A 27,184-nucleotide genomic window follows, 5' to 3' on the forward strand; every position below is an offset into this window, starting at 1 on the left:
AGCTTCAAACCATGTCCTCTTGTCCGTGTCGCGTTGGACAATGTAAATAATTTATTTTCCTGCTCTATTTTATCGATGCCTTTCAGCATTTTGAACGTCTCGATCATGTCCCCTCGCAGCCTCCTCTTCTCAAGGGAGAACAGTCCCAGTTTCTTGAGTCGTTCCTCATATTCCAAGTTCTCCATACCTCTTATTAACTTCGTTGCTCGTCTCTGCACCCTCTCCAACAGTTTTATATCCTTCTTTAGGTTGGGAGACCAATGTTGGACACAGTATTCCAAGTGTGGTCTGACCATTGCTCTATAAAGCGGCATTATGACTTTCTCCGATCTACTCGTGATTCCTTTCTTTATCATGCCTAACATTCTGCCGATTTTGGAGGTACCGCCGTTGAAGATGAGGAGTCCATCGCCGACTCGGTGCCGAAGAGAAGGGTTTGTTGGATTCTTCGGTTTTTAAGCGTTCGTTTTTGCAGAGTGGCACAGCGGGTGCAGGAGTCCGCCCGATGCTCCGGACCCAGACACTGCAAACACCAATTGTGTGGGTCAGTTATGGAGATCGGGCGTGCACACCGCTGGCACTTCTTAAAACCGACCTGCGGGGGCATGAAGGGGAAGATAGCCTCCGCAAAATCGAAGTCCGAGGCCTGTATAATGGCAACAGGCCCCGCCGGGGCAAAAACGAAAGAAAGGGAAAAATCAAAGTATTTTTTTTTTTTTTTTTTGCAAATTAAAGAAAAGTAAACCCGAAGGTAAGGAAGGACAAATTCAGGAAAAAAGCGCGAGCGGGAAGGCAGAAAAGTGATTCAACGGTCGTTGAAAAAATACACGCGTCTTCTTCGCTCCGCGGAAACGAAGAAACTGGGGACCACGCACTCCTCCGTCGGGCGGGAAGGCACTCGCGCACGCGCGGTGCGGCCAACTAGAAACTTCTAGTTAAAAAGGTCCGTACCGAGGGCTCCGTCGGTGACGTCACCCATGTGTTAAGAATATGCTGCCTGCTTGTCCTGGGATAATTACAGTTATGCAAATGGGATAAGAGGGGGAATAACAACAAGATTGATAGGGCAACGAGAAGACGATTTTAGCTAGGTAAGCTGGAGGAACTACTGAGTGATAAGTAATTTCTCAAAGAAGTACTCGTCAACTAAAGGAGAGGTAGTTTGTCTCTGTCCTTATAGAAGTGGGAAGGTTGTTCCAGGTTCTTGTGGCAATGTATGTGAACAGTGTGTTGAATATTTATTTATATTTCACTCCTCTGGATGAGGGGATGATAGTTGATGAGTGCTATTGATTCTGGTACATATGAAGGAGGAGTTGGAGAAGAAGTGGATAATTTGTTCAGGAGTACTGGAGTCGAGGGCATGAAAGATGGTGCAGGACAGTTTAAACAAAATCCTAGTATTTATGGGTAGCCAGTGAAGTTTGCGATAGTAGGCAGAAATGTGGTCATATTTCTTCAAGCCAAAGATCAGTCTGATTGCAGTGTTTTGAATCAATTGGAGTTTGTACATATTGGAGGAGGTTATGTCTGTTAGAGGGTGTTGCAGTAGTCAAGTTGTGTTAGAATAAGCATTTGGACCAGTATAGTAAAGCGGTGGCTGTAGAAGTAAAGTCTGATCAGCCTTAATTGCTTCAAGCTGTGGAAAAGTTTTTTGCAGAGTTGGATATTTGGGGCCCAAGGGAGAGGGTGAAGTCTAGCATGATTCCAAGTACCTGGAAGTACTTTTCCACAGTGAGCGTTGGGCTTGAGGGCAGGGATAGGGTTGTGGGGACGGTTTGAGTGACAATGTGTGAAATGAAAGTACAGCACTCCCCAGATATTCATGGGGGTTCCGTTCCAGGAACCCCCACGAATCTTGAAAAAACGCGAATACGGTTTTTCATGGGGGAGACTGGAGAGGGCAGCAGGAGAGAGCAGCCGGAGCGCCAACAAGTGCAAGAAATCTCTCGCTGTATGCTTCGACCGCCTCTTCCTGCACTAAGTCGGGCCTTACCAATGAGGAGCTGCGTGTCAAAACAGCTCCTGATTGGATAAAGCCCGACTTAGTGCAGGAAGAGGTGGTCGGAGCATACAGCGAGTGATTTCCTGCACTCGCCGGCGCTCCGGCTGCTTCTTCTGCCTCTCCCGCTGCCCTCTCCTTGTCGGCGGTTCGCACTCAGAAAATACCGCGAATGACCGGGACCGCAAACTGCCAACCGCAAACGACCGGAGGAACACTGTAGTTTTGTTTTTGTGGTGCAAATAAACCACTATAGTTGCTTTATTTTTAAAATTTACGGCCTCTTTTACAAAGCCACGCTAGCGGCTGCGCTGCGCTAATGGCCCCAAAGCCCATCGAGATTTAAAGGACTTCGGGGTTGTTGCTGTGCGGCTTTGTAAAAGAGGCCGTTAGTTTTTCTGACCAAAAATATCTGCACTTCCTGGACAAGACTTTCATGGGCCAAGATTTTCTGTTCAATTCTTTCCTCTCTTGGGATTTCAGAAAATCAAATATTTGACAAAAGATGCATATTCCAAAATTGCACCAATAAAAACTTCCAAGGTTATTCTCGCAATGGGACTCTATTACTAAGCAGCACTAAAAAATGACCTGCACTATCCCCAGCATGGGTCTTTCCTGCACACTAAGGCCACTTTTAGCACTGCTCGAAAATGATTGATTTTCCTATTTCTTCAATAATGGCCGTGTTTAGAAAATGACTTAAAACGTAGTTATTTGTAGACGCCTTTTTCTAGACATAACTTCCTTCTCTGGTAGAATCGATAAACTGCTTATGATTGTTATTATGCAAAGTTATGCTATAATTTTCTAGCCATGGTTTTTAAGGTTGGTTTTTATGTTCATTTTATTATGTTACTGTTTTAAAATGATGTATGTAAATTTTGTAAACCGATTAGTTGGCGCAGCATGGCAGAAGGGACAGAGTCTAGAGTTGGCATACTGCAGCTTAGTAAAAGAACTCTTCTGTTCTTTACACTTCTTTTACAGCAGTCTTAAATTTGGCTCAGTTACATTTAGGTCTTGCCCTGTCACATACAGCACAAACAGTGGCGTAGCGAGAGTGAGAAGAGCCCGTGGCAGTGGTGCCCCTCCAACCACCCTCTTCTCTGCCCCACCCACCTCCATACGCTCCTTCCCCGCCCCCTCCTGCCGCATGCGCACCGCTTCTCTTCCCCTGTACCTCTAACGTTCCTGGCGTGAGCAGCAAACCCAAAACTGCTGTCATGCCAGCATAAGCTTTTCCTCTGATGTCACTTCCTAGTTGCGAGTCCAGGAAGTGATGTCATAGGGAGAGCCAATGCTGGCACAACAGCAGGTTGGAGTTTGCTGCTCGTGCAAGGACATTACAGATGTATGGGGGAAGGGAAGTGGTGCGTACATGAGGCAAGGGGGGGGAAGGAGTAGGGGCAGAGAGAAGGATGGGTGCCTGCACCCTCACCAAGACGGCACCTGGGGCAAACCTCCCCCACCCTTACTACACACCACTGAGCACAATGGTATTCTTTTATTTATAAATCAGACCCCTCTTAAATTCATTCTGCTTTGCCTGATTACAGGAAATTGTTTGAATGTAGAAAGAGAAGCTAGCAGTATGCAATTTGTGACTCTGAAGTTTGCAGTAGAGCAGACATGTTTTTTATCTTAATATAAAAGTTATGTTGGAGCACTGAGCACACCATAAACTTTTATATATGGGATAATTAATTGGTGACACAATTTCTAGTATATATTAATGTTGAATTTGATTAAGATTTACAAAACAGTTTAGTCTGCAATAGGTGTTTGAACTCTGTTTAAGCATCACATATTGACCCCTGACCCAGACAATTGCTGAAACATAGGCTGGGTCTGGTCTTTTAATAAAGTTGTTTCCCTGTGAATTTGGCTCTATATCGTTGTTCCGCTTGCGGCTTCTATACTATCATTGTTCTATAACCCTTTGTGTTGTTGTTGAAACTTTAACCCAACATTTCCTGTTCCCCCTAACTCATAATCAGCTGTGGCACACTCTGAAAATAGGCAATGTTCATGGTCAACCAAGAACAAGCCTTTTGGAACTCTCATGCTCAAAAAGTCTTGCTGCCTGGATGCATAGGTCATTTTGAAACAATTAATGCAAACATTCATTGAAATGAATCCGATCAGAGAATCAAATCCACTAGGGTCAATTGATTGCATATATTTGTAAACAAAACATATTATTTGTTTATTAGAAAAGAAATCATGACTTACTCCTCCACTAACTGGTCCAAAACTGTGTCCAGAGCTATCAGGTTCCTCTATATACAATGTATAAAAATCTGGTCTAACAATACAAGAAGAAAAAAAACAAAAACTAAGCAAATACACACATGAAAAGCAGTAATTTGGAATATCCTTTCATGCATTGACCTGAACAATCAGCTGCTTCACTAACAGTACAGAACCAATAGCTAATGGCCAAAGATAGAGGACTGGAAAATGTCCAGGCTCCATCTTTCTTTCATACCAGCGATGCCAATGAGCCCTTTTCCTTCCCTCCTTGTGATTTTTTACTCCCTCCACCACCCCTTCTCTTAACAGTAGCACAGTTGAGCCCATCATCATTCTCTCTAGTTCTGGTCAATTTCCTTCCCAACTTCTACCGAGTAAGTTGAATGTATCCTTATATGCTCCATATCACAGCCTTCTCTTACCCTCTGAACCTACTGATCAGAGTTGTTTGTCCTCTTCTTTTTACCTTAACCCTTCTCTTTGTGACACCACAGGGCCCTTCTCACCCTGCCCCCAGTGATGCAGAAAACTTTTCTACCTCCCACTGATACTAATGCTGAGTATCCCCCTCCACCCCTCTCTGTTTCTGAGACCCCATCCCTACCACTCTTACCGCCGTTCAGCCTCCATCTTATCCTCTCCTCTGTGATGTCCCCAAGCTCTGCCCTTTCCCTCTTATCACTGCCATGCTGTACTCTCTCTCCCATAAGAATTCATTGTTCCTGCTCCTCTTCTTCTCTCTCCCATTGGTGATGTTCTTCAATCCCAACCCTTCTATGATACACTTCTCCCTCCGTATTCGCTGTGATAGGGGATTAACAGAACTGCAAATACAGAAAAAATGCAAATAACTTTTTCATATGTTATTCGCTGTTTTCTATTAAAAATCATCGTGAATATGGTGAAACCGCGAATAACATGGTGGGAGAACTGGCCTGTTCCTGAAGGAGAGGCAAACACGGTGAAGAAAGTGCTTGGAATCGGCAATTTTCTCTGTAAATGCTTGGAATCAGTGATTTCTCTATGCAAGCTGGTGTAATTTGGGGGGAGGAGCCAACAAGCAAAAAGCATGAATAATCGAAACCGTGAATACGGAGGGAGAAGTGTAGTCAATTTCAACATCCACATCCATCCCATAAGCTGTTTTACACACATCTCTCCCTCATGATGTTTCTCCTCAGTTGAACCCTCTTCTTGCCTTGTCATGCCCTGAAGATCCTCCGCTCCACCCACTCTCCAACAACAGCCAGCCTCTTTCTCATTCTTCCCATCTACCCACTTTCTGTGCTGCCGCTCTTCTCCCTTTTCTCCCACTATCTTGGCCTCTCCTAAAGTCCGTGCTTAACTTTCTGAATCATCTCACCCTTCCAAGTGCCAACACTTATTGGCATAGCTGTGGCACATTTTAGGGTTCTATAGGTAGGTGTGGAGGCCCATCAACAATGGAAGAGTAAAGACCTAAGGTGAATCATAGCATCATGGCAGAGATGGGTGAAGAAGAATCAAAAGCATTTGAGGACAGAGAGGATAAGGAGCATTATTGCTTAGAGCAAGAATTAGGACCCTCGGTGGAGGTATGGAGATACCTTGGCTAAATGTCATCAGGAGGGTAAAATGAACATAATTGTCGCTGTCACCAATGCTAACTGGAGAAAGGGAGATGTGTTGGCACAAGTAGTGAGAGGAGAGAAAAGAGCAGGAGCGTTTCTATACTCTGAATTCTATAAAGGACAACATCCATTACAATATTCATGTAGCATCAAGTGAGTACCTCTGAGTCTTGGGTAGATCAAGCCATTTCAGTATTTGTGATACTCTCTGTTCATACACAACAGACCTGAAATAAGAAAATGATATAGCAATACTGATATCAGAAAAAGAGAAACTGGTTCCCTTTCCAGTTTCCACCAAGAATCAGCACAGCAACTGGATAGGTTCGGTTACTGCTTCCCCCACCCCTTCTCTTCCCCTTGATTGCTACCTGTGCTAGTCACTTACAACTTCCCCTTTCTTAATTATTATTATTATTTATTAAATTTTCTATACCATTCTCCCAGGAGAGCTCAGAATGGTTTACATGAGTTTATTCAGGTACTCAAGCATCTTTCCCTGTCTGTCCCAGTGGGCTCACAGTCTATCTAGTGTACCTGGGGCAATGGGGGGGATTAAGTGACTTGCCCAGGGTCACAAGGTGCAGCGTGGGTTTGAACCCACTATCCCAGGGTGCTGAGGCTGTAGCTTTTAACCACTGTGCCACACTCTCCCTTATGGGCAATGGTGCAGTGGTCAGGAGAGCAAAAAGCCAAAGACATGACCACTCACATGGCTTTGGTATTTACAATCTCTCCATTTCTCTTCAAAGGGGTGACTCCTCCTACAGCTTTTACTCAGAAAGAAGTGTCAGCCCAGGTTCTGCAAACTGCAAGACCCTTCCAAGTCAAAAGTTCATCTATCTGATACTAGTAGTAGAGACCATAGAGATCACTGCCAGGCTGTTTCTAACAGGCAGAATCTGTACGATCTGTACATCCACATACTGTATATACATACTCCATCACTTTTCTCTTACCTTTCTAACAGACACATCACCTATCCACATCCCCTCTCTCATTTTCCCACATGTGCAAACATCTCATTATATTTCCCATTGCTCAACAGATTATTTGTTGCTTTAGATATTCAAGTCAACTTATTTGCAATTTTAATACCACTTACTTGTTAAACATTTGAAATAGAGTAGGGTAAGTTCCATTGATAGGAACATCCGATCCCGGCCAAAAGAAGGTTCCAGCTTTTAAACCTTGATACATTGCTGTCAACCAGATCTGTAAAAAGGAAAGACACATGTTTTTTTGCCAGGGCACATTCAATTGCTACAAATTTTGTGATAGATCATATTATTTCCTGGCCACTGGATCACTTACTGGGCAATTCTCTAACTGGCACCTAAACCAGGAAGTGATGTCAGAAGGCAGCCGAGGTCAGCGTGAGCAGCAAGTGGAAGATCTGCTTGCACCAGTGAATGTTTAAAGAGGTATGTGGGGAAGTGGAGAGGAGAAGAGGTGCTGGTGCCCCCGCGAAGACAGCACCCAAAGCAGTCTGCCCCCCGTCCCCCCTTACTTGCCACTGAGACCACTCTCTAGATATGGTCACAGCAAATGATTCAAAACAGCTTTCCTTTCTTGAATGGTAACCACTAATAGGGTCAGACCACTATATATGTAGATTCACTTTAAATTGCGAAACATCACACACCCATCCAAGACCAAAAATAAAATCCCTCAGCAGCATTTGACATGGTCAACCACACTCTGCTGCTAAATAGACTAACTGCAATAGGAATCTCAGGAATGGTATTTCAATGGTTCCAAGGTTTCCTAATGAAAAGACACTACAGAGTGTTAAAACATGGAGCCTTCTTCGACTACTGGTCTCCACCACAAGGATTCAGGGCAGGATTAAAGCATAGACAAACTAGGCTTGGGCCTAGGGACCAAATATTTAGGAGGGGCCCTCTCAAATGTGTAAGTCGGGGCAGATTTTTGCCCTGGTATGTTAGTTGCTGCCAGAGAGAAGAGAATCAGGAGGGAGCAGAGGGCGCAGAACTAGAGAATGACACAGGGATAAGTTTGTCCCCTTCCCCATGGGATCTCAAATCCCCATCTTGTCCCCATGAGTTCTGTCCCTATCCCATTCCTGCAATCTCTGCCTTAACCACACAAGCCTCGAACTCTTTATGATTTTAAAGTGTTCGAGGCTTGTACAGATGAGGACAGAGCTTGCAGGAATTAGGCAAGGACAGGAATAGAGCTCACGGGGATGGGACGGGGATAGAGAGATCCTGCAGAGACATGGAAAATGTTTCCCTGTGTTATTCTCTAGTGCAGACCATTGATAGCCACAATGCTTTGTCTCTTCTTCCTTACTCCCTGTCTACTGGGATGTGATATGTTCTCAGTTTTAGCTCCCCAACTCTGGAACACTCTGCCTCTTTTTATTAGAAAGGATAGAGATCTTGTCTCTTTTAAAAAACTTTAAAAAACTTTTTTATTCAATGATGCCTTTATTGATTAATTAATATTCTTTTTTTTTTCTCCTCTTCTTTTCTTCTTCCCCTCCCTTTGTTTTTTCCCTAATTTATGTTTTTTTTCCTCCATTAAGAGAAAAAATTTGTAACTTTTTCCCCCCTTTCCCTCTTTTCATGTTTGTTTTTAACATTATATATAGGGATCTTTCCTGTTTTATGTAATTATTTAACAAATATTTATTAAGCTGTTATTAATGTACTACTAATATGACTATGTGTTCCCTTATAATCTGTTTTTTAACTGTACATCGCTTAGAATGTTTTAAATAGACGATTCATCAAAAATAAAGTGAACTTGAACTTGAACTACTGCCTTCTAGTCAGCAGGGAGAGCCAGGGAGCAGGGCTTTTACCTGCTGTTTCCTTCTCTGCCAGTTTTCTTCTGTATCACGCAAGGCTCTATTTGTGGGAGCTTTAAAATATATTTAAATTTCAATGAGGGGGCCCAACAAAGGGTTGATTACATTGAACTTGATAAACATACCGGATGAATGGCTCTTCTAATGTGCAGATGATGTCTTTCTACTAATCCCTGCAAGTCTGAGCCAAGCAGGCATGACTACAGTATAATCCAAAACGTTAACTAAAGTGTAAGAATGGGCAGGAAGATACCATCTCAAACTAAACACTGAAAACACCAAGCTATTATGGGGGCGACACACACACCTAATCCCATCTACTATTACTGTGACAACTGGAACCAATTTCAACATTGAGAAAACCTCCAAAGCACTGGGAGTCACTTTAGACAGCTCATTAAGTTTTGAAGATCATGTTAACAACTTAGTCCGAAAATCCTCTCTCACACTACAAAACCTAAGAAGGGTAAGGCCCTACTTCTTCCAACAGCACTACAGGATACTAGTGCTGTTACAGTTGATGGTTTTGCCCATTTTTGACTATTGCAGTCTGGTGTTCTTGGGAGTACCAGAATCAGTTTTGGGTGCGCTTCAGGTGGGCCAAAATTCAGTGGTGCGCACTCTGTTCAAATTGGATAGACGTGAGCATGTAACAGAATATTTTATAAGGTTGTATTGGTTGAAAGTAAAGGATAAGATATGGTACAAGCTGTTGATGAATGTCTTTATGTGCTTACAGAAGTTGGCCCCTAAACACCTGGTCCAGAGCATCATGCCATGTGAGTCAGCTCAACTGCTCCACTCAATTGAGCATTGTGATCTGTCTCTATACCATATGTGCAGGAGTTAATGCTTTTCTCTTCCAGAAACAGTGTCTTTCACTACATCAGCCCCAGCAGCAAAATGTACAGAACTTTAGGAAACTACTGAAAAGACTTCTGTTCTGTCAAATGAAATATAGGGTCTGAGTTTGGCTGAGAGAGAAGGAGTGATGACTCTTGAGTGCTGGTCACGGAGGTGTTCGATGGTCTGGTTTGTTTGATTTGGTTTAATGATAGCTGTTATTGAGGCATCTTGTATGGCTTAATTAATTGTATATTTTGATGTATGTGTGGGTTTGGCCAGTTTGGGCCTTAAATGATATTTGTTGTTGATGCAACGTGTGTGTTATATGTAATTTGATTTGATATGTAAGTAGGTAATTTGTTGCAGTGTGTCCTTGAAGTGTTTTGTATGATAAATCTAAATGTTTTATTTTGTATGTTAATATGTAACTTGCCTGGATAAGGGCGGGTGAGAAATAAACCAACAAACAAATGCATGGCTGGCATAGGGAAGGAAAAGTAAGAGATGCATGGCTATGAGATGGGGGAAGGAAGCAGGGATTCAGGACTAGTCTTTGACATGCTAGCAACCAGTGTAGAAATTTGGAAGTAGGTTATACCTTCAGCTTTGATCAGGCTTGTCCTATTTACATCCCTCCCACTACTACCAGCCAGTGTGTATGAAGAGGGCACTTAAGTGTGTGAACTGCAGAAGGAACTCAATGTGTGTCACTCAACTCATGTATGTGATTTGGCAGGTTTGCAGATCAGGATTAGAGAATGACACGGGGAAAAAATCTGTCCCTGTCACTGCCCTGTCACCAGACCACCATCCCCTTCACTGCCCCGTCCCCGAACCCACCATCCCCTTCACCACCCCGTCCCTGTCCCCACCATCCCCTTCACTGCCCCGTCCTCGCAGCATCCACCCTTCCCTCTCGCCACCTCACCACCTTTCAGCAGCCCTGGAATCTCCCTCCCTCCTCCTTACCTTTGTGGCATAAAGGGAGGGAAGGTATGCGGTCACCGATCATGTGTGCGGCCCCTTCCCTCCCTCCGGCCAAACCTATCTCCCTCCCTCCACCTCACCTTCGCTGCGCTTTAGAAAAGAAACTGATGCTGGCAAAAAGCCTGCCTGTGCCGCCCTGCAGTCACGTGTGTGTGGGCGGAAGCTTCTCCTCTGACAATAGAGCCCTAAGCCAGCTGGAAGCTAAGGAAGTACAGCCTGGACTTTGTGGTCCCCAGTTATGTCTAAATCTGAAATATTCTAATCACAAAATATAAAATAAATTTTTTTTTTTTTCTTTTTGTTGTCTGGTAATTTTATTCTTCAAGTCACATTGGTCTCAGGCTTTGGTTTTAGTAACATCGGGATCTGGATAGTCCCATCATGTTGTCATTCTCCCTCCTTTCCTTACCCCATATTAATAAAACAACACACCTTATTGTGGTAAATAGCCGCAGCTCTTTATTATATCACATTAACCCATAAATACATTTGCATAAATTAACATCATTAACACATTGAACCTTAATTAACAATGAACCTCAGCAAGCTCCTCCCGAGCTACCCTGTGTAACAGTACCTTTGCCCCCGACCCCGCCACCAACAGCAAGTGTCTGAGGGGTGGCATGACCTCATGCCCCTTTAACCCGGGTCACCTGACCCCAAGGCACGGCTCCCAGCCGGCCCACCGCTCATCGCCGGATGAGCCCCAGCACCCAGTAGCTCGGGAGACCCGCCTCACACACCACGAAGTTCACCAAAGGGAGGGAGGGCGGGACAAAAATATGCCTTGGAGGACCTGCAATGAACTCAGTCCTCCAAGGCTCATGCTAAAACTTTAAGTAAAACGCCCCCCTTTTCCTGCACTATCCAATCCCTGCCTCTCCTTTTGGCGCGAACCCCTCCCCTTCTTCCATATAATTCCTTCTAACGGTTCTTCTCTACCAACCCCCTCCCCCCTTCTTCCCTACCTTGCCTGCAAGCAACACACGGGCCTCCCAGCCCCGTGTTACTCTCCGCCCTTTGAGACCAGCTATCGGGCTCCTTCATTCCTCCTGTCTTCATCCTTCTGTCTTTCTAATCTCATAACCTCTCCGAGGTTCATTGTTCTTTCTCTTCCTATTGTTTTTTACCATAATTGTCTTCTCTTCTATCAATCAATTTGTATTTCTTTTCCCATCCTTTCCTCATGTTTTATTATGTTTGTAAAGTTAGTCTTCGATATGCTTTGTAAGGTTTGTTTCTCTGTTTGTTTTTGTTGCCCCCTTAATTTTGTAATTTTACTGATGTGTTCATAGCTTAGAATTTTGAATAAGCGATCAATCAAATTTATAATAAACTTGAAACTTGATCGTGGCATGGCTGGCTCCTGAAGGTAAAATAGGCGCAAGAGGAGCTGGGGAGAAGATGCCGAGTCTGACACTGGCGCAATTTTTTTTACCACAGAAGTAAGACTTTTCACCGTTCCCTCCTGCCCAGATCTTTGTCCGGGAAGGTTGGGTTGGCAGGGCAAGAGTGCTTGGGCTCCCTCTTGCCCCGATCGTAGTCGGGGAAGGTCAGGCTGGCGGGGCAAGAGGGCTTGGGCTCCCTCTTGCCCCAATCGTAATCAGCGGGGCCAGGCTCTCTCCTGGTCCGATGTTGTCTGCGGGGGTCGCAGGTCTCCAGGGCAGGAGGCCTTGGGCTCCCTCCTACCTCAATCGTTGTAGTGGAGGGTGGATTCTGTAACCGGTGTTATTTTTGACAGACACCGGTCATAATCCAGCTTTTAGGCGAAGGACTGGCTCCTCCTTCGCCTAAAAGCTCTTGTTTTGGGTGTTTGGGAGTTCGGCTTTTTTTAGGTTGTATATGTTGTTAGTGTAGACGTAGTGGTGGTCTGGGCATTTAAATAGCTGAGGCAGGAGAGGCAGGCCATTATAAAAAAAAACCTCCTTTTGGACGTTTTTTTGAGAATGGATATTTTCCCTGCTTCTACTTTCATCGTTTAAGGCCTTAGGCCAAAAGGGGACTTAGATGTTTTTTTTATTATTATTATGCCCCCCAACTGGTTTATATTCAGGTACTCAAGCATTTTTCCAGTGGGCTTACAATCTACCTGGGGCAATGGGGGATTGAGTGACTTGCCCATGGTCAAAAGAAGCAGTGTGGAAATTGAACCCACAACCTCAGGGTGCTGAGGCTGTAGCTCTAACCACACATAAGACCCTACTTCCATCAATGACACTTTTCCATACTAGTACAAATGCTAATTTTATCATAGCTTGTCTACTGCAACTCCCTCTTCGCAGGCATCAACACAACACAGATCCGTAAACTACAATTAATCCAAAACACACAAATTAAACTTATTTTCAAGCTAAAAAAATATGATCCAATCTCCACATATCTCAAACAGTTACATTGGCTACCAGTCACTACTTTAAAATCTCTTGTATAATCTTCCACATCCTGCATGGAAATTCTGCCTTGCCATTCAAATCTATTCACTTCCTCAAATCTATTCACTTCTGATGAACTACCCCACAACATAAGCCCTCCGATATACATAAACATAGGGTTCTGAACTTAGGAAAGTTCTGAACTTAGGAAAGTTTGGCTCTGTATGAATATAAGGAGGGAGATCATTACAGGATTTAGAAGCAATGAAGGAGGCAGCGTCCCTGGTGGACTCATAATAGGCCTGGTGTGGTCCAGGAAGCACCAAGCGATTTGAAGCTAATGAGCATAGTGTTCACAATAGGGTATAGGCAGTGGCATAGTGAGGGTAGGAGGCGCCTGGGGTGGTGGTACCCCCTGCTCCTTCCATGCCCCCTTCGCTCCTTTCCCCCCCCCCTCCTTGTACCTCTTTAAATCTTTGCCAACCTGAGTAGCACATCTGGCCTGCTGTTTGCACTGCCTTTGGCTATCGCTCTGATGTCACTTCCTGGCCCCACAACCTGGAAGTGTTTTCAGAGGTGTGCCAAGCTGGCTCGAGCAGTAGACCGGAAAAGCTGCTCTCACTGGCAAAGATTTAAAGAGACACGGGGGAGGGGAGTGAAGGGAGGATGCAAGTGTGGTGTAGAGGGGCGAAGAGGTGATGGTGCACCCACCAAGACCCAGTCTGCCCCCCCTTTACTATGCCACTGGGGGTAGGGGATGATCACTGAAGACAGGTAAAGAAGCTGATTGGTATGAAGTGTTTTATGTGAAAATGTTAGGATTTTGAAAGAAATGCGAAATTGTGACACATGTAAGTGGCGTGTACATCAGCTGCCAATTTATAGAATGAGTTCTGTTATACGAGTTATTAAAACCTACCGGCTGTCCTTCCCACCAGCTCTGGTTAAATTTTTCTTTTCCAGACAACGAGAAGGACTTGTTTAAATTCACATCATACATATTGTTGTCAATGATTCCATTAGACTCTGGATATAAACCCTATGAAGGAAAATAGAAAAAGACAAATTAACTTTACTGACAAACGACGACATCGTATCCAGCATGGCAAGCATAAGCAAAAAAAATCCAACAAATCTGCAGTGATGTGTCAAACAACAAAGGAGAAAACTGCAGAGATGATGCAAAAGATGCCAAGTCTTTAATCATCAAACATTATTTGAACAAAAACAGTTTTATCACCTCTTAGGGCCATACTTTGGATACAAACTGTTTTTGTTCAAATAATGTTTGATGATTAAAGACATGGAGGGGCACAATCGAAAGGGACGTCTAAGTCCGTATACGTTCATCTCGCAAGTCATCCAAAGTTAAAAAGAGCCTAAGACACATTTTCAAAAGATATGTCCAACTTTTTTTTTACTTTCAAAAATCGTATAATTATACATCCTGCCGATCTGATCATCCAAGCCACTAAATCGTCCATCTTTATACCACATTTCCATCGAACTTTCCGTCCAAGTCCAAAATGCCTAGAACAAGCCCTGTTGGACGTGGGAGGGGTCTGCAAAATGATGGACTGCACACCCAGACATGCCACCTAAATAGTGGGGTACCTTACAGGGCACTGCTGTGAACTTCACAAAAAAGGTGCCATGGCTTCTCCTCACTACAGCTTCCTTATATGTGATGGTGAGCCCCGCAAACCACCTCCAGAATCCCCTAGACCCACTTATTTACCACCCCAATAGCCCTTATGGCTGCAGGAGCCACTTATATGCCAGTAAAAAAGGGTTTTGGGGTGTATATGGCAGTGCACATGTTTAAGTATCAATGCAGTGATTACAGGGGCTTATGGGCATGGGTCCTCCTCTCTATGGGTCCCTAACCCACCCCCAAGATGACTTAAGCTGCCTCTGGGTTGGACAACTAGGCTTTCCTATGCCAGGCGGCCAGGTGATGATGGTCTGGAGGCTGAAATTTAAAGTTGTGAATAACATTTTTATGGGGGGGGGAGTTGGTGATCACTGGGGTAGTGTGTGGGGGTCTGTTATGTGTTTGCAGTGCTTATCTGGTGACTTTAGGTGGGTTTTGTGACTTAGACCATGTTTTACATGGTCTAAGTCACAACGTCCAAGTTCCGTCGATCCTGGGCTGTATAACTTTCGGTTATACATGCTGTATGAATAAGTCTAAGCCAGCCCATGTCCCGCCCAACTCCCACCCTCGACACGCCTCCCGAAATGCCCTGTTTAGCTTTGGATATTGAGCGGCACTATGAAGGCCTAGGTCGTTTAGAAATACGTCCAAAACCTGTTTTTATTTTCGGCACTTGGTCATTTTTGAGAAATGTTCGTCCAAGAGCCGACTTAGGCCGGTTTTTGGACGTTTTTCTCTTTCGATTATGAGCCCCTTAGCATCTTGTGCATCATATCCAGCATTACACTTTTTCAGTGTTTATGATTATTTTACTAAATAGCGTGTGAAGAATAAAAAGCTGCCACTGGGCAAAAGAGATCACATGGCCATGGATGAAATTTATTTATATATTAATTTAAAAATTTTCTAATACTGCTTACAACTAAACGGTTAGCAAAATGTACATACATAATCTTAAAACATAATAAAATAGACATACAAAAAGTCTAAAACTTCATAGCAAAAAAAAAAAAAAAAATGCTAGCATAGCTTTGCATAGAAACAAAGCTTAAAACAGATAAACGTTAATATCGTGTCATGGATACAGATTAGTATTGTAACTGTGGATCACAAACAGTTCATCAGATTTACCTAATAAAAAAGTATAACTAAAAGAAAGCATCAACAAATAACTGGGTTTTAAGTAATTTTCTAAACATACCCCTCTCACAACAATTCCGTATCTGTCCTACCAAAGAGTTCCAAATCTTAACTCCTGCACGGCAAAGTGCCAGTATTGGCCAACCTTGGATTCACAGTCGTCTTCAGCAGAGCCAAATTCTCAGAATGCAAAGATTGTTTTGGAATATAACTAGATATGTTATTTTTAATCAATTCTGGAATATTTCCATACAAATATTGGTGACAAATCATGAAAACTTTGTATTGTATTCTGAAGGCAATTCTATAAATGGCGAAGAGGAACACAGTGCACAGCATCTGTCAATCTTGAATTAGGCGTCGTTTATTGAATCGCATTTAGTGCTGCCTAAATTGGACTTAGGCACCAGTGGGCATCAAAATCTTAGGTGCCTCCTATTTATGCCAGGACTTTCTTTGCCTAAATGCCAGTGCTTAGGTGAGGCGCCTACTGGTGCCTAGGTCCAATTTAGGTGCCTAGATGGAAAAACACGCCCAAGATCCATCCCTGATATGTCCCTAACTATGCCCACTTTCTGGGAGGCGCCTTGGATTTGGCACCTACCTGAAAGCCAAAGGCGTCTACTGAGTTGCCAATTCATTTTTGCCAAATTATTTAATTATTTATTTAAAAAATTTCTATTCTGTTTTAGAACCTAAGCGGATTACCACAGCTGCAAACATAACTTAAGTTATTACAACAAAATGACAAACTATTACAAATCTTCAGTCCTAAATAAAAAAAGATAGAAGTATATCAAGTCTACAAGTCTACAAATCTGACAAACAGATGAGTTTTCAAGAGTTTCTTGAAAGACTTAAATTTTTGACCGAGCCTTAATATACCATTCAGAGCATTCCATAGCTGAGGGCTAGCCACAGATATTGCTGTCATCCATGTTTTTTTTATAGTGTATGCCATGTACATGCTCAAGTGTTAACTTCATTATAGATTCTGAAAGCAAAGATTGAGATGGTAAATTCTTCCACAATACTTGTACTAAATACCATGGTGCCTTCCCATATATACTACCTGATGTATAATTGTCAAAATTTTATCTTCTATGCAAAGTGTAGCACGTAACCATTGCAGCTGTTTTAACACTGGCAAAATGTGTTCAAAGCTGGAAACCCTACTAATCAATATAACAGCTGTATTCTGTACTACTTGTAAGGCATGTATTTTGGATTTAGTCATTCCCCAAAACAGCACATTACAAAAATCCAATTTGGAAATAACAAGACTCTGTATTATCTGAAAATCCACTGCAGACAACATCAGCTTTACTCTACAAAGTATCTTCACCTGCATAAAAGCTCCCTTAACAACATGCAAAATGTGCTATTGCTTTGTTAAATAACTATCCAAATATACACCTAACGCTCTCATACATGAAAGAACAGACAGTTGCACATCTTCAATTTTTATCTCCTTCAGCTGTAATAACTGCTCATCATCACCAATAAACATCACTTCCGGTTTTGTCAGGTTCAACATCAATCTGTTTTCATTCTTCCAGTTTCCAATATTCTTCATATAATCTACCAGCTTTTTCACCACATACTCACTCCCTGTTTCAGTTCAAAAGGAAAACCATATGTCATCTGCATATATTTGGTAATGAACATCTAATTCTTCCAATACTTGCCCTAGGGATGCAATGTAAATATTAAAAAGTAACGCAGATAATGCCGATCCCTGCGGCATTCTTCTTTTCAACAGCATCACAGAAGAGACACCACCACCATTTTTCACCACAATTTTGTGGTTCGTCGACAAAGAATAAAACCATTTCAGAACCGCCTCCCATTTGTAATTTCTGCAATAAAATCAGTGGATCTGCAGTATCAAAAGCTTCTGAAATGTCTAGAGCAGTGTCTCTCACTTTCGAGCCATGGCACCCTAAAGGTGGTGGCCACGGCTCGAGGCACCCAGAAGTGCGTGACTGTCACTGTGATGACATCACATGCATGCGCAAAGGCCCTCCAGACAGGTCCTGAAATGCTAGTAGGGCATGCCAGCAGGGAAGTCTAGCAAATATCAACTTTGTACCCCCAACCACAGACCTCCCAAACTCCACCCTAGACCCGCCTAAGCTCTTCCCAGATCCCACACCCTTTACTAATTGTAATGCAATTTTTTTCCATATACACACAATATACACAGCAGATATAAAGTCTCAAAACTGACACATTTCAATCACTATATTGAAAATAAAATCATTTTCCCTACCTTTGTTGTCTGGTGACTTTATTTTTCTGTGCTTTTAACTATGTTTCCAAGGCTTTATAATCCATTGACTGTTTTTCTCTCCGTCTTCATTTTCTGCCTTGCATCCATCTTTGGCTTTAACTTAACATTCAATTTTTCCATTTTTCTGCTTTCTTCTCAAAATCTACTTTTCCATGTCTTCCCTTCCCTTCCTATCTCTCTCTCCTTCCCTCCCTATTTCCAGGGTTTGACAGTTCTCTCCTTCCCTCCTTCCCCCCAGTGGTCTGACATCTCTCTTCTTCCTTTCCTCCCTTCCCAGTCTTGCATCTCTCTCCTCTCCTTCCCATAATCTGGCATCTATCTCTACTACTACTATTATTATTATTTCTATACAGGACCGCCATCAGGGCAGTACTACCAGTCCTGCATTCAGGGGCCTGGAGCTGACAGGGGGCCCGGGCTCCCCCAGGGTCCTAGGCAGTGTTCTAAGGCAGGGGCGCCAGTAGCTCGCCAAGGCAAAGTGAGTCGATCACCCAGGACTCACTTTATCTTGGCGATCTAATCTATCGGGCCGATCAGTTTTCCTCTCCCCAACGTCAATTCTGCAGTCGGAGAGGAAGTTTGGGCCAGCCAATCGCTGCCTGGCTGGGCGGAGCTTCCTCTCCGATGGCAGAATTGACGTCGGGGAGAGGAAGACTGATCGGCCCGAAGCAGGGAGAGCATGCGTCGGCGTCAGCTTTGGGGCCTGTTATCCATTGGTGGGTCCTGTTCCCCGATGGCAGCGGCTTGGGGAACGGCAGGGAGAAAGAAAGAAAGAAAGGGGGCAGGCAGGGAAACAGAAGGAAAGAAGAGAAACAGAAAAAAAGAAAGAAAGGTCAGGGAGAGAGGAAGAAAAAGTTGGGGGAGGGAATGAGGTGTGGAGGAGAGAAAGCATACAGGCTGATAGAAGGGAAGAAAGATTGGATGCACAGTCAGAAGAAGAAAGTGCAACCAGAGACTCATGAAATCACCAGACAAGGTAGAAAAAATGATTTTATTTTAAATTTAGCAAAGTGGAGGCAGTATTACCACAGTTTTCAAAGGAATTTGCCCAAATAACTTAATAGTTAACTGGGTAAATTCCCAGAGATGAAAACTTCCTTTCACTTACTATGCACAGTTCTGAATTTATATCTGCTGTCTATATTTTACAATATGGTCCCCTTTTACTAAACCGCAATAGTGGTTTTTAGCGCAGGGAGCCTATGAGCGTCGAGAGCAGCGCTGGGCATTCAGCGCAGCTCCCTGCGCTAAAAACTGCTATTGTGGTTTAATAAAAAGGATGGAGGGTATATTTGTCTATTTTTGTATGGTTGTTACTGAGGTGACAGTGCATAGAGTCATCTGCCTTGACCTCTTTGAAAAAAAAAAACAGAATAGGAATGATAATTAACATTTTCTCAGCGTATAGTGTGCTTTGTGTTTTTTAATTTTATTGTTGGTAGATCATTTTGACTTGGTCATTTTAAAGTAGCTCACAAGCTCAAAAAGTTTGGGCACCTCTGAGCTAGAGCGTTGAAACTGTGTATTTCTATTTTATCCCCCCTTTTATAAAACTGTGGAGCGTTTTTTAGCGCCAGCCGTGGTGGTAGCAGCTCTGATGCTCAGAATTCTATGAGCGTCAGGGCTGTTACCACTGTGGCTAAAATCCAAACTACAGTTTTATAAAAGAGTGAGGGGTTAGTTTGTGATGACATATTCCATACTAGGCGAAGGTGTTTTCTGTGTTCTGTGTGTTCGAAAGACATGGTTTTCTGTTAGGATTGACGGTGTAGGATTGATTGGTCTGGCTTGTTTAGTTTTACAATGGGTGTATTGATGTATTGCTCACTGCAATATGTAAGATGCTGCCTTTTCCTAGGTAAAACCACTTATGAAGAAGCTGCAACCACCAAAACTTATTTTCCCAAACTTTTTCACAGAACTTTTTTTCAAAACTTTTTCACAGAACTTTTTTTCAAAATAATTCACTCAGGAAAAGGCCTCAGAATAGGAGCCCACGCTCAGTCCTATCACAGACTTAACTTTCAGCGTGGTTTTTATTTGCTCTGTAACTCCAATCAAATAAAAACCACGCTGAAAGTTAACTCTGTGATAGGACTGAGTGTGGACTCCTATTCTGAGGCCTTTTCCTGAGTGAATTATTTTGAAAAAAAGTTCTGTGAAAAAGTTTGGGAAAATAAGTTTTGGTGGTTGCAGCTTCGTCATAAGTGGTATTATCTTATATTTTTGGTAGAATATTTCTTGAGCCACTTTGGTGATAATTTTTGGGCCTTTTCCTAGGTACTCATGTGTGACGTGTGGTTTGTTACTAAAAATCATGTTTTTCTTACAGATGGGGGGGGTGCCAAAAAATGATGGGCCCCGGGTGTTACATATGCTACGTACGCCACTGTATGTAAAGATACCAGAAAGCTGGCGTAGCAAAAACTTTAAGTAAATTGTTATTCTTCTAAGTTTTGAGTATTTAACCCTCCCACAATCTCACGGGCACTCGTTTCAAGTTTATTGAGATTTTGATTTAAACGCAATATCAAATATTTTCAATGCGTATAACAAAAATAAATTTGGGGAAAGGAGAGCCCGAGAGCTCGTCTCGATGGGCGGCTGTAACACGGGGATGAGGGCCCGCGCGGCCTCCCGTCGAGACGAGCGCTCCGCGCGAGGGGAGAGGGAGGGTAGGGTGCAGGAGGCAGCATAGGATAGGCGGGTTTAAAATTCCCGCGGCGGGGCTGCCTCCTGATAGGATGGGGGGAGCCGGGCGGAGACGATAAAGCCGGGACCTTGGAGGACCCGGTCTCTTCCTGGGTCCTCCGAGGCGGCTTTTCCTGTGTCTTCATTTTTCAGCTCTTCCGAGGCGGCGGGACGATGGCGGGTGCTAGCAGAGAGGCGGAAATCTCCCTACTCGCCGGCGACTCCCTTAGTGATGACGAACAGGTGGGAGTCGGCGGCGGCGGGGAGAGGGGGAGACCGATGCGCCGTTCTAAATCGGCTGCTCTTTCGGCCCTCGTGGTCTCGGGGGCGGGCCTGGGTGAGGTGGGAGGCAGGGCGTCTCGATCCGGTGCGGGGCCTTCTGCGCCCATTCTAGAGCGAGGGAGGGGGAGGACACCTGCCAGGAGACCGCGTGGTCGTGGTGCAGGGAGAGCGGCAGGGAGGCCTTCCAGTCTGCCGGTTTTGGCCGGCAGACTGCATAGCCATCACAGCCCTTCTGTGGCTGGCTTGGGGCCTTCTGTGGTCGGGGAGAGGGATGCTGTGGGAGGCAGACAGTATGGGCAGCTCAGCCCTTCTGTTTTAGGTGAGAGGGAGGTGGCCAGAGATCCGGGAGGCATTGGGGCTGTCGGGGTGGGCGCTTCTAGTGACCGGCACTGGGGTCCCCCCGGGACTGGGCCTTCCTGGGGTATGAATCCCTGGGGGTCTATGTGGGGGATGCCCCCTTGGATGTCGGGCGGCCCCCCTGCCGGATCGTCTTTGCCATGGGGTTCGGTGCCGGGAGCGGGTTGGCACCCGGGACAGGGCCAGGGGTGGGCTGCTGGATTCCAGAGTCAGGAGAGTTTTGGGGTCCGCGAGGGTGGGGGAGTGTCGGTTGCTGCTCCTCTGTCTGGTTTTTCGTTACAGGTCCCGAGTGCTGGAGTGGATGTTCCTTCTTCGCAGAGGCCGGAGCGTGAGAGGGCGGTGCATGGCGAGCCTCCTGGAGTGATGGCACAGCATGGATCTGGTGAGGCTGTTGCTGGTGATGCTCGGGAGCCATCGGCTGAGCGTGCGGTTGCTGCGGACGGCGCTGTGGATCCTCTGGCTGGAGTGCGGGACCCCCCGCTTCAGGGTAATACGGCGCCTGTGGCTGCTACAAGGGGTAAGAGGGTGAAGTCAAAACGTAAGAAGCGGGGTAGGCGCGGCCGAGTATCCTCGTCGTCGTCCTCCACTTCGTCATCGTCTTCTACTACTAGTTCTTCTACGTCCTCACATGCATGCCAGGCGGGGGTGGGGACGGGTGGTGGTGAGGCGGGGCCGTCCGGGTCTCAGGCGAGGGGTGCTCCGGCGTTAGTGGCGTTGTCGGAACTATGGGAGGGGGTGCCAAAACGGTTGCGTCATAGGATCAGAAAGCGCGCTTGTGTAGATATCTTCCGCTTGCTGGAAGGCAGGTCTCGCCGTAGGAGTAAAAAGAAAGATAAGAAGGTGGGCGAGGTGTCCAAGGCGGTACCGGTGTCGCGGAACATAGTTAATTGGATTAGATCCTTCCTGCGCTTGGCCAGTGTTTGGGGTAGGGCGCGGCCGCAGGACTACGGGATTTTATTATCTTAAGCGGACTCGGTGTTGGACGCCTACCATCGTTTCGGAGGCTGGTCGTGGCTCAATTACGACGAGGCCTTCCGTGACAAAATGGAGGAAAACGGGTTCATGTCCTGGGGCACGCAAGATGTTAACTTGTGGTTAACCCACATGGCGTGCCGGTCTAATTCCGCGGTTCAGGGTCCCGGCAGGTCCCCCGCGGGAGGGGGTGGTGGACGGTCCTTTCGGCCCACAGTTGGAGGGTTTGCGGGAGGAGGCACAGGAGTGTGTTGGCGCTTCAACCAGGCTACATGCGCCTTCACGGATTGCAGATTCCGGCATGCCTGTTCAATATGTAGTCAAGCGCATTCCGCCCTCAAATGCCCCAAAAAAGGGGGTGGAGCTTCGACCGGACCAAGTAAACCGTAAGGTGAGGGGCATGTTGCCCACACCAGTGCGGGTGGCGGCCCTTCGCCCTTGGTTACAGCGTTATGGGGATCGCACGGCGGCAGACCAGCTGGACCGGGGGTTTACGGAGGGTTTCCCTATTCCTTTTCAGGGCAAATTGCGGGAATGTCGGGTGCACAATGCATCTTCTGTGCGGCACTTAAGGGAGGTAGTGCAGGCAAAATTGGATGGGGAAATTGCATTGGGTAGGATTGCAGGGCCGTTCCGGGTTCGCCCCTTTCCTTCTCTGATTGTATCCCCCTTAGCGGTGATTCCCAAGAAGGAGCCTGGGAAGTTTAGACTAATTCACAACCTGTCTCGCCCAGTCGGCGCCTCGGTTAATGAGGGAATCCCAGCGGATCTCTGCTCGGTGCGATATGCTTCTTTCGATACCGCTGTGCGCCTGGTGTTGCGCGCTGGTAGGGGGGCGTGACTGGCGAAGGTAGACATAGAGGCGGCTTTTCGCCTCTTGCCGGTCCATCCTGATTCGTACCCTTTGTTGGGCTTCCGCTTTCAGGGGTTTTACTATTTCGATCGTTGTTTGCCTATGGGTTGCTCCATTTCGTGCGCCTACTTTGAGAGATTCAGTTCGTTTCTCCACTGGGTTACGGTAACGCGGTCTCGCCTGGACTCAGTGGTCCATTATTTAGATGATTTCTTGTTTGTCGGTTCTCCGGCCTCAGATGATTGTGCTCACTTGAAAAGCGTTTTTGAGCATATGGCTGCGGAGTTCGGGGTTCCCTTGGCGGTGGACAAATCAGAGGGGCCGGTGCATGTGCTTACCTTTCTGGGCATTGAAATAGATACGGTGGCCATGGTTACTCGGCTTCCTGCGGGTAAAATCGTTCAGCTGTTAGCTTTGATTCAACTTGTTCTCCAATCGCGGTCGGTGACTCTGAAGCAGGTGCAGTCACTGTTGGGGTCCCTTAACTTTGCTTGCCGGGTGCTTCCCATGGGTAGAGCGTTTCTGCGACGATTGGCGGTGGCGACGTCGGGTGTTCGTGATAAACGGCATTTTATCAGACTGTCTGCGGGAGTGCGGGCCGATTTAGGTATGTGGAATTCCTTTTTGCGTGGGTTCAATGGCACTCTTCGAATTCAGGCCCTAGAGGTGGCCAATTTCGATTTAGAGCTGTTTTCGGATGCTGCAGGAGGTCTTGGATTTGGACTGTATTGTCAGGGCGAGTGGTGTGCGGCGCGTTGGCCTGAAAATTGGAGAACTCAGGGTGTTACGCGTAACATTACCCTGTTAGAACTGTTTCCTTTGGTGGTTGCGTGTGAACTTTGGCCTGCAAGGTTACGAGACAGGCGGATAGTTTTTTGGTGTGACAATCAGGGTGTCGTGGAGGTGGTGAATAAGCTGAGTGCGCGTTGTTTAGAGGTCAATGTGTTGGTTCGGGAATTGGTGTTGCGCTGCCTCCAATTAAATCTTTTTATTCGCGCGCGTCATGTCCCAGGGTCGCAGAATTCCATAGCTGATGCATTATCTCGCTTTCGTTTTTCACAGTTTCGGCTCCTTGCTCCGGAAGCACGTCTGGAAGGCACGCCGATGCCCGAAGGTTTATGGGACCTGGTCAAGATGAAGTCTGGGAGATGCTCCGCTTGTCAGTAGCTGCATCAACGTGGACTCATTACTGTGCCGGCTTCCGCATGGTGACTGCCTTTTTGGAGTCGAGAGGATGGGTCTCGGGTTCCGTGTCGGAGGCGTTGTTGGTGGAGTATGTGTTGCATGCTTTCCGATCCGGTGATTCCCGGGGTTCTGTTGCGGGGCGCCTTGCGGGCTTTGCCTTTTTCTGCAGAGCCTTTGGTTGGGCTTGCCCTATGTCGGGGTTCTTAGTGCGTCGCATGCTGGCCGCCATGGGGCGCTTAGTCCTGCGTCCTCCGGATAGCCGTTTGCCCATCACACATGACTTGCTGGTACGTCTACTAGCGGCACTGCCTGGGATTACTCTCTCCCCCTTTGAGGGGCGGCTTTTTCAGGCAGCTTTCTCTGTGGCGTTTTTTGGAGCGCTACGGGTGGGTGAGTTGCTGGGGACTCAGTCTGTCGGTGGATTGGCGCAGGGGTTACTGCGTAGGCATGTTAGTTTTTCGGGTCCCACATTGCGGGTTTTTATTGCGCGTTCCAAAACGGATCAAACGGGTAGAGGCCATTCTCTAATCCTGCATTCCATCCCTGGCAGTTCGTCCTGTCCTGTTACTTTGATGCAAAACTTCCTTCAGGTACGGGTTCAGGAGGGAGCTCCCTTATTCATGCATGAGGATGGCTCTTCGCTCACGCGCTACCAGTTTTTGGCGGTTCTTCGGATGGTTCTTGGTAGCTGTGGCGAACTGCCTACTCGTTATGGGACTCACTCCTTCCGTATTGGGGCTGCGACCAGTGCCCACGCGGCGGGATTGTCTGCTGAGGGTATACGACGCCTAGGGCGTTGGTCTTCCGGGGCTTACAGGGGCTATATTAGGCCTGGGGGCCTCGGGAGGCCAGATAGGGTCTAGGTTCATTTGGCCTGGGGTGGAGTGTGTTGGGGTTAGAGCATGGGCACGGGCACCTTATTTCACTAACAGCTGTCTGTGATTGTCGGGACTGGTGTTCATTGTGTGCTTTGTTTTGCAGCCACTGTATCCCGGGCCTGTTCCGTGTGGATCGTGGGCCACTCCTTTATACATCGGGCGGGGGAGCGGGCACTTATCCGCCCAGGTGGCCGTCATTTAGGATTGGAGCACCGGGGAGTCCGTGTTTCCTGGTGGGGGCAGCGGGGAATGCGCTGGCAACAGCTTCTTCCTCTGATGGCTCGCCAGCATTCTAATCCCCGTAGGCCGGATCTCCTGTTGATTCATCTGGGCGGCAACGATGTGGACGCCATGACAGTCAAACAGCTCATTGACTGCATTAAAGATGACCTTCACTGTGTACTGGACTGGTTTCCCCATTTGCGGCTGGTATGGTCGGATATCATTCCACGCCTGAGCAGATTAGAGTCGCGCAGATGGACTCGAGGGTTAATTAAAATTAATAGACAGGTGGCTAAGTGGGTACTGGGGATGGGGGGGTTGCAGATTCAACATTCTTGGGTGGATGTAAATTGCAAGGGTTTGTATGCACGTGATCGGGTTCATTTGTCGGCGGTGGGGTGTGACTTGCTCCTGGATGATTTTGCCACCTGTTGCGAGTCTCACCTTGTGGTCGCGGGTGTGTAGTCGCAGCTCCTGTTTTGGGGGGAGGCCTGTTTTCCAGGCCTTGTGGCGGTTATCCCGAGCTACGGTATGGTACAGCTCATCAGGAGATGAGCGGGGGGGCCGGCAGGGAGTCGTGCCCGGGTTCTGGTTCTATGGTTAAAGGGGCATGTTGGGACATGCCACCCCCCAGAACCTTGCTGGCATGGCAGGATCGGGGGCCGAATATTATTGGGATTGGTTAAGGTGTAGCTCGGGAGAACTGTTTGTTATGTAATGTTAAATTAATGGTTTATTAATAAACAGAGCTGCGGCTGTTTATCCATATACATGAGTTGTGTTGTTATTGGAAGGGAAGTTTAAGTGTGGGTGGGGTGGGGGAGAGAGAGCGGGCTAATACATATCCCGCTGTTAAGGAGAGCCCGAGAGCTCGTCTCGATGGGCGGCTGTAACACGGGGATGAGGGCCCGCGCGGCCTCCCGTCGAGACGAGCGCTCCGCGCGAGGGGAGAGGAAGGGTAGGGTGCAGGAGGCAGCATAGGATAGGCGGGTTTAAAATTCCCGCGGCGGGGCTGCCTCCTGATAGGATGGGGGGAGCCGGGCGGAGACGATAAAGCCGGGACCTTGGAGGACCCGGTCTCTTCCTGGGTCCTCCGAGGCGGCTTTTCCTGCCCACCCTCCCGCCCTCTCGTTGTATGGGTTGGTAGGTGACAGAGTTTCGGTAGGCGGTTATCCCGAGCTACGGTATGGTACAGCTCATCAGGAGATGAGCGGGGGGGCCGGCAGGGAGTCGTGCCCGGGTTCTGGTTCTATGGTTAAAGGGGCATGTTGGGACATGCCACCCCCCAGAACCTTGCTGGCATGGCAGGATTGGGGGCCGAATATTATTGGGATTGGTTAAGGTGTAGCTCGGGAGAACTGTTTGTTATGTAATGTTAAATTAATGGTTTATTAATAAACAGAGCTGCGGCTGTTTATCCATATACATGAGTTGTGTTGTTATTGGAAGGGAAGTTTAAGTGTGGGTGGGGTGGGGGAGAGAGAGCGGGCTAATACATATCCCGCTGTTAATAAATAAAACCATTTGAACAATAAACATACAAACATATCCATAGATGATTAAAATTACATAAGGAGTACAAGGATAAACTACATTTGTTTAAAAATGCGGTCTCCGCGCCTGCTCATAAATTTGTTGACTGGAAGGATCCAGCAATGTGGCCAGATGCCATTCAGGACAAAGACAGAGAAAGAATTGTGCAATTTGGATTAATGATGGAAGATGATTTAAAGCAAATGGCACAG

The 27,184-nt window shown here is 46.3% G+C and overlaps 1 protein-coding gene across 4 annotated transcripts in view; it reads right to left on the reverse strand.

The window, feature by feature from the left end:
* ENPP3 (ectonucleotide pyrophosphatase/phosphodiesterase 3) overlaps positions 1-27,184 on the reverse strand; it is a 212,514-nt gene that overhangs the window by 100,064 nt on the left and 85,266 nt on the right. For all 4 annotated transcript variants that reach the window (XM_033938316.1, XM_033938317.1, XM_033938315.1 and 1 more), the window contains 4 exons: positions 13,829-13,948; positions 6,974-7,083; positions 6,030-6,095; positions 4,238-4,310 (listed from right to left, as the gene is read on the reverse strand). In XM_033938316.1, coding sequence (XP_033794207.1) covers positions 4,238-4,310; positions 6,030-6,095; positions 6,974-7,083; positions 13,829-13,948 — 369 coding nt within the window. The remainder of the gene's footprint in view (positions 1-4,237; positions 4,311-6,029; positions 6,096-6,973; positions 7,084-13,828; positions 13,949-27,184) is intronic.

The sequence above is a fragment of the Geotrypetes seraphini genome, chromosome 3, assembly GCF_902459505.1.
Source record: "Geotrypetes seraphini chromosome 3, aGeoSer1.1, whole genome shotgun sequence".
Lineage (NCBI taxonomy): Eukaryota > Metazoa > Chordata > Amphibia > Gymnophiona > Dermophiidae > Geotrypetes > Geotrypetes seraphini.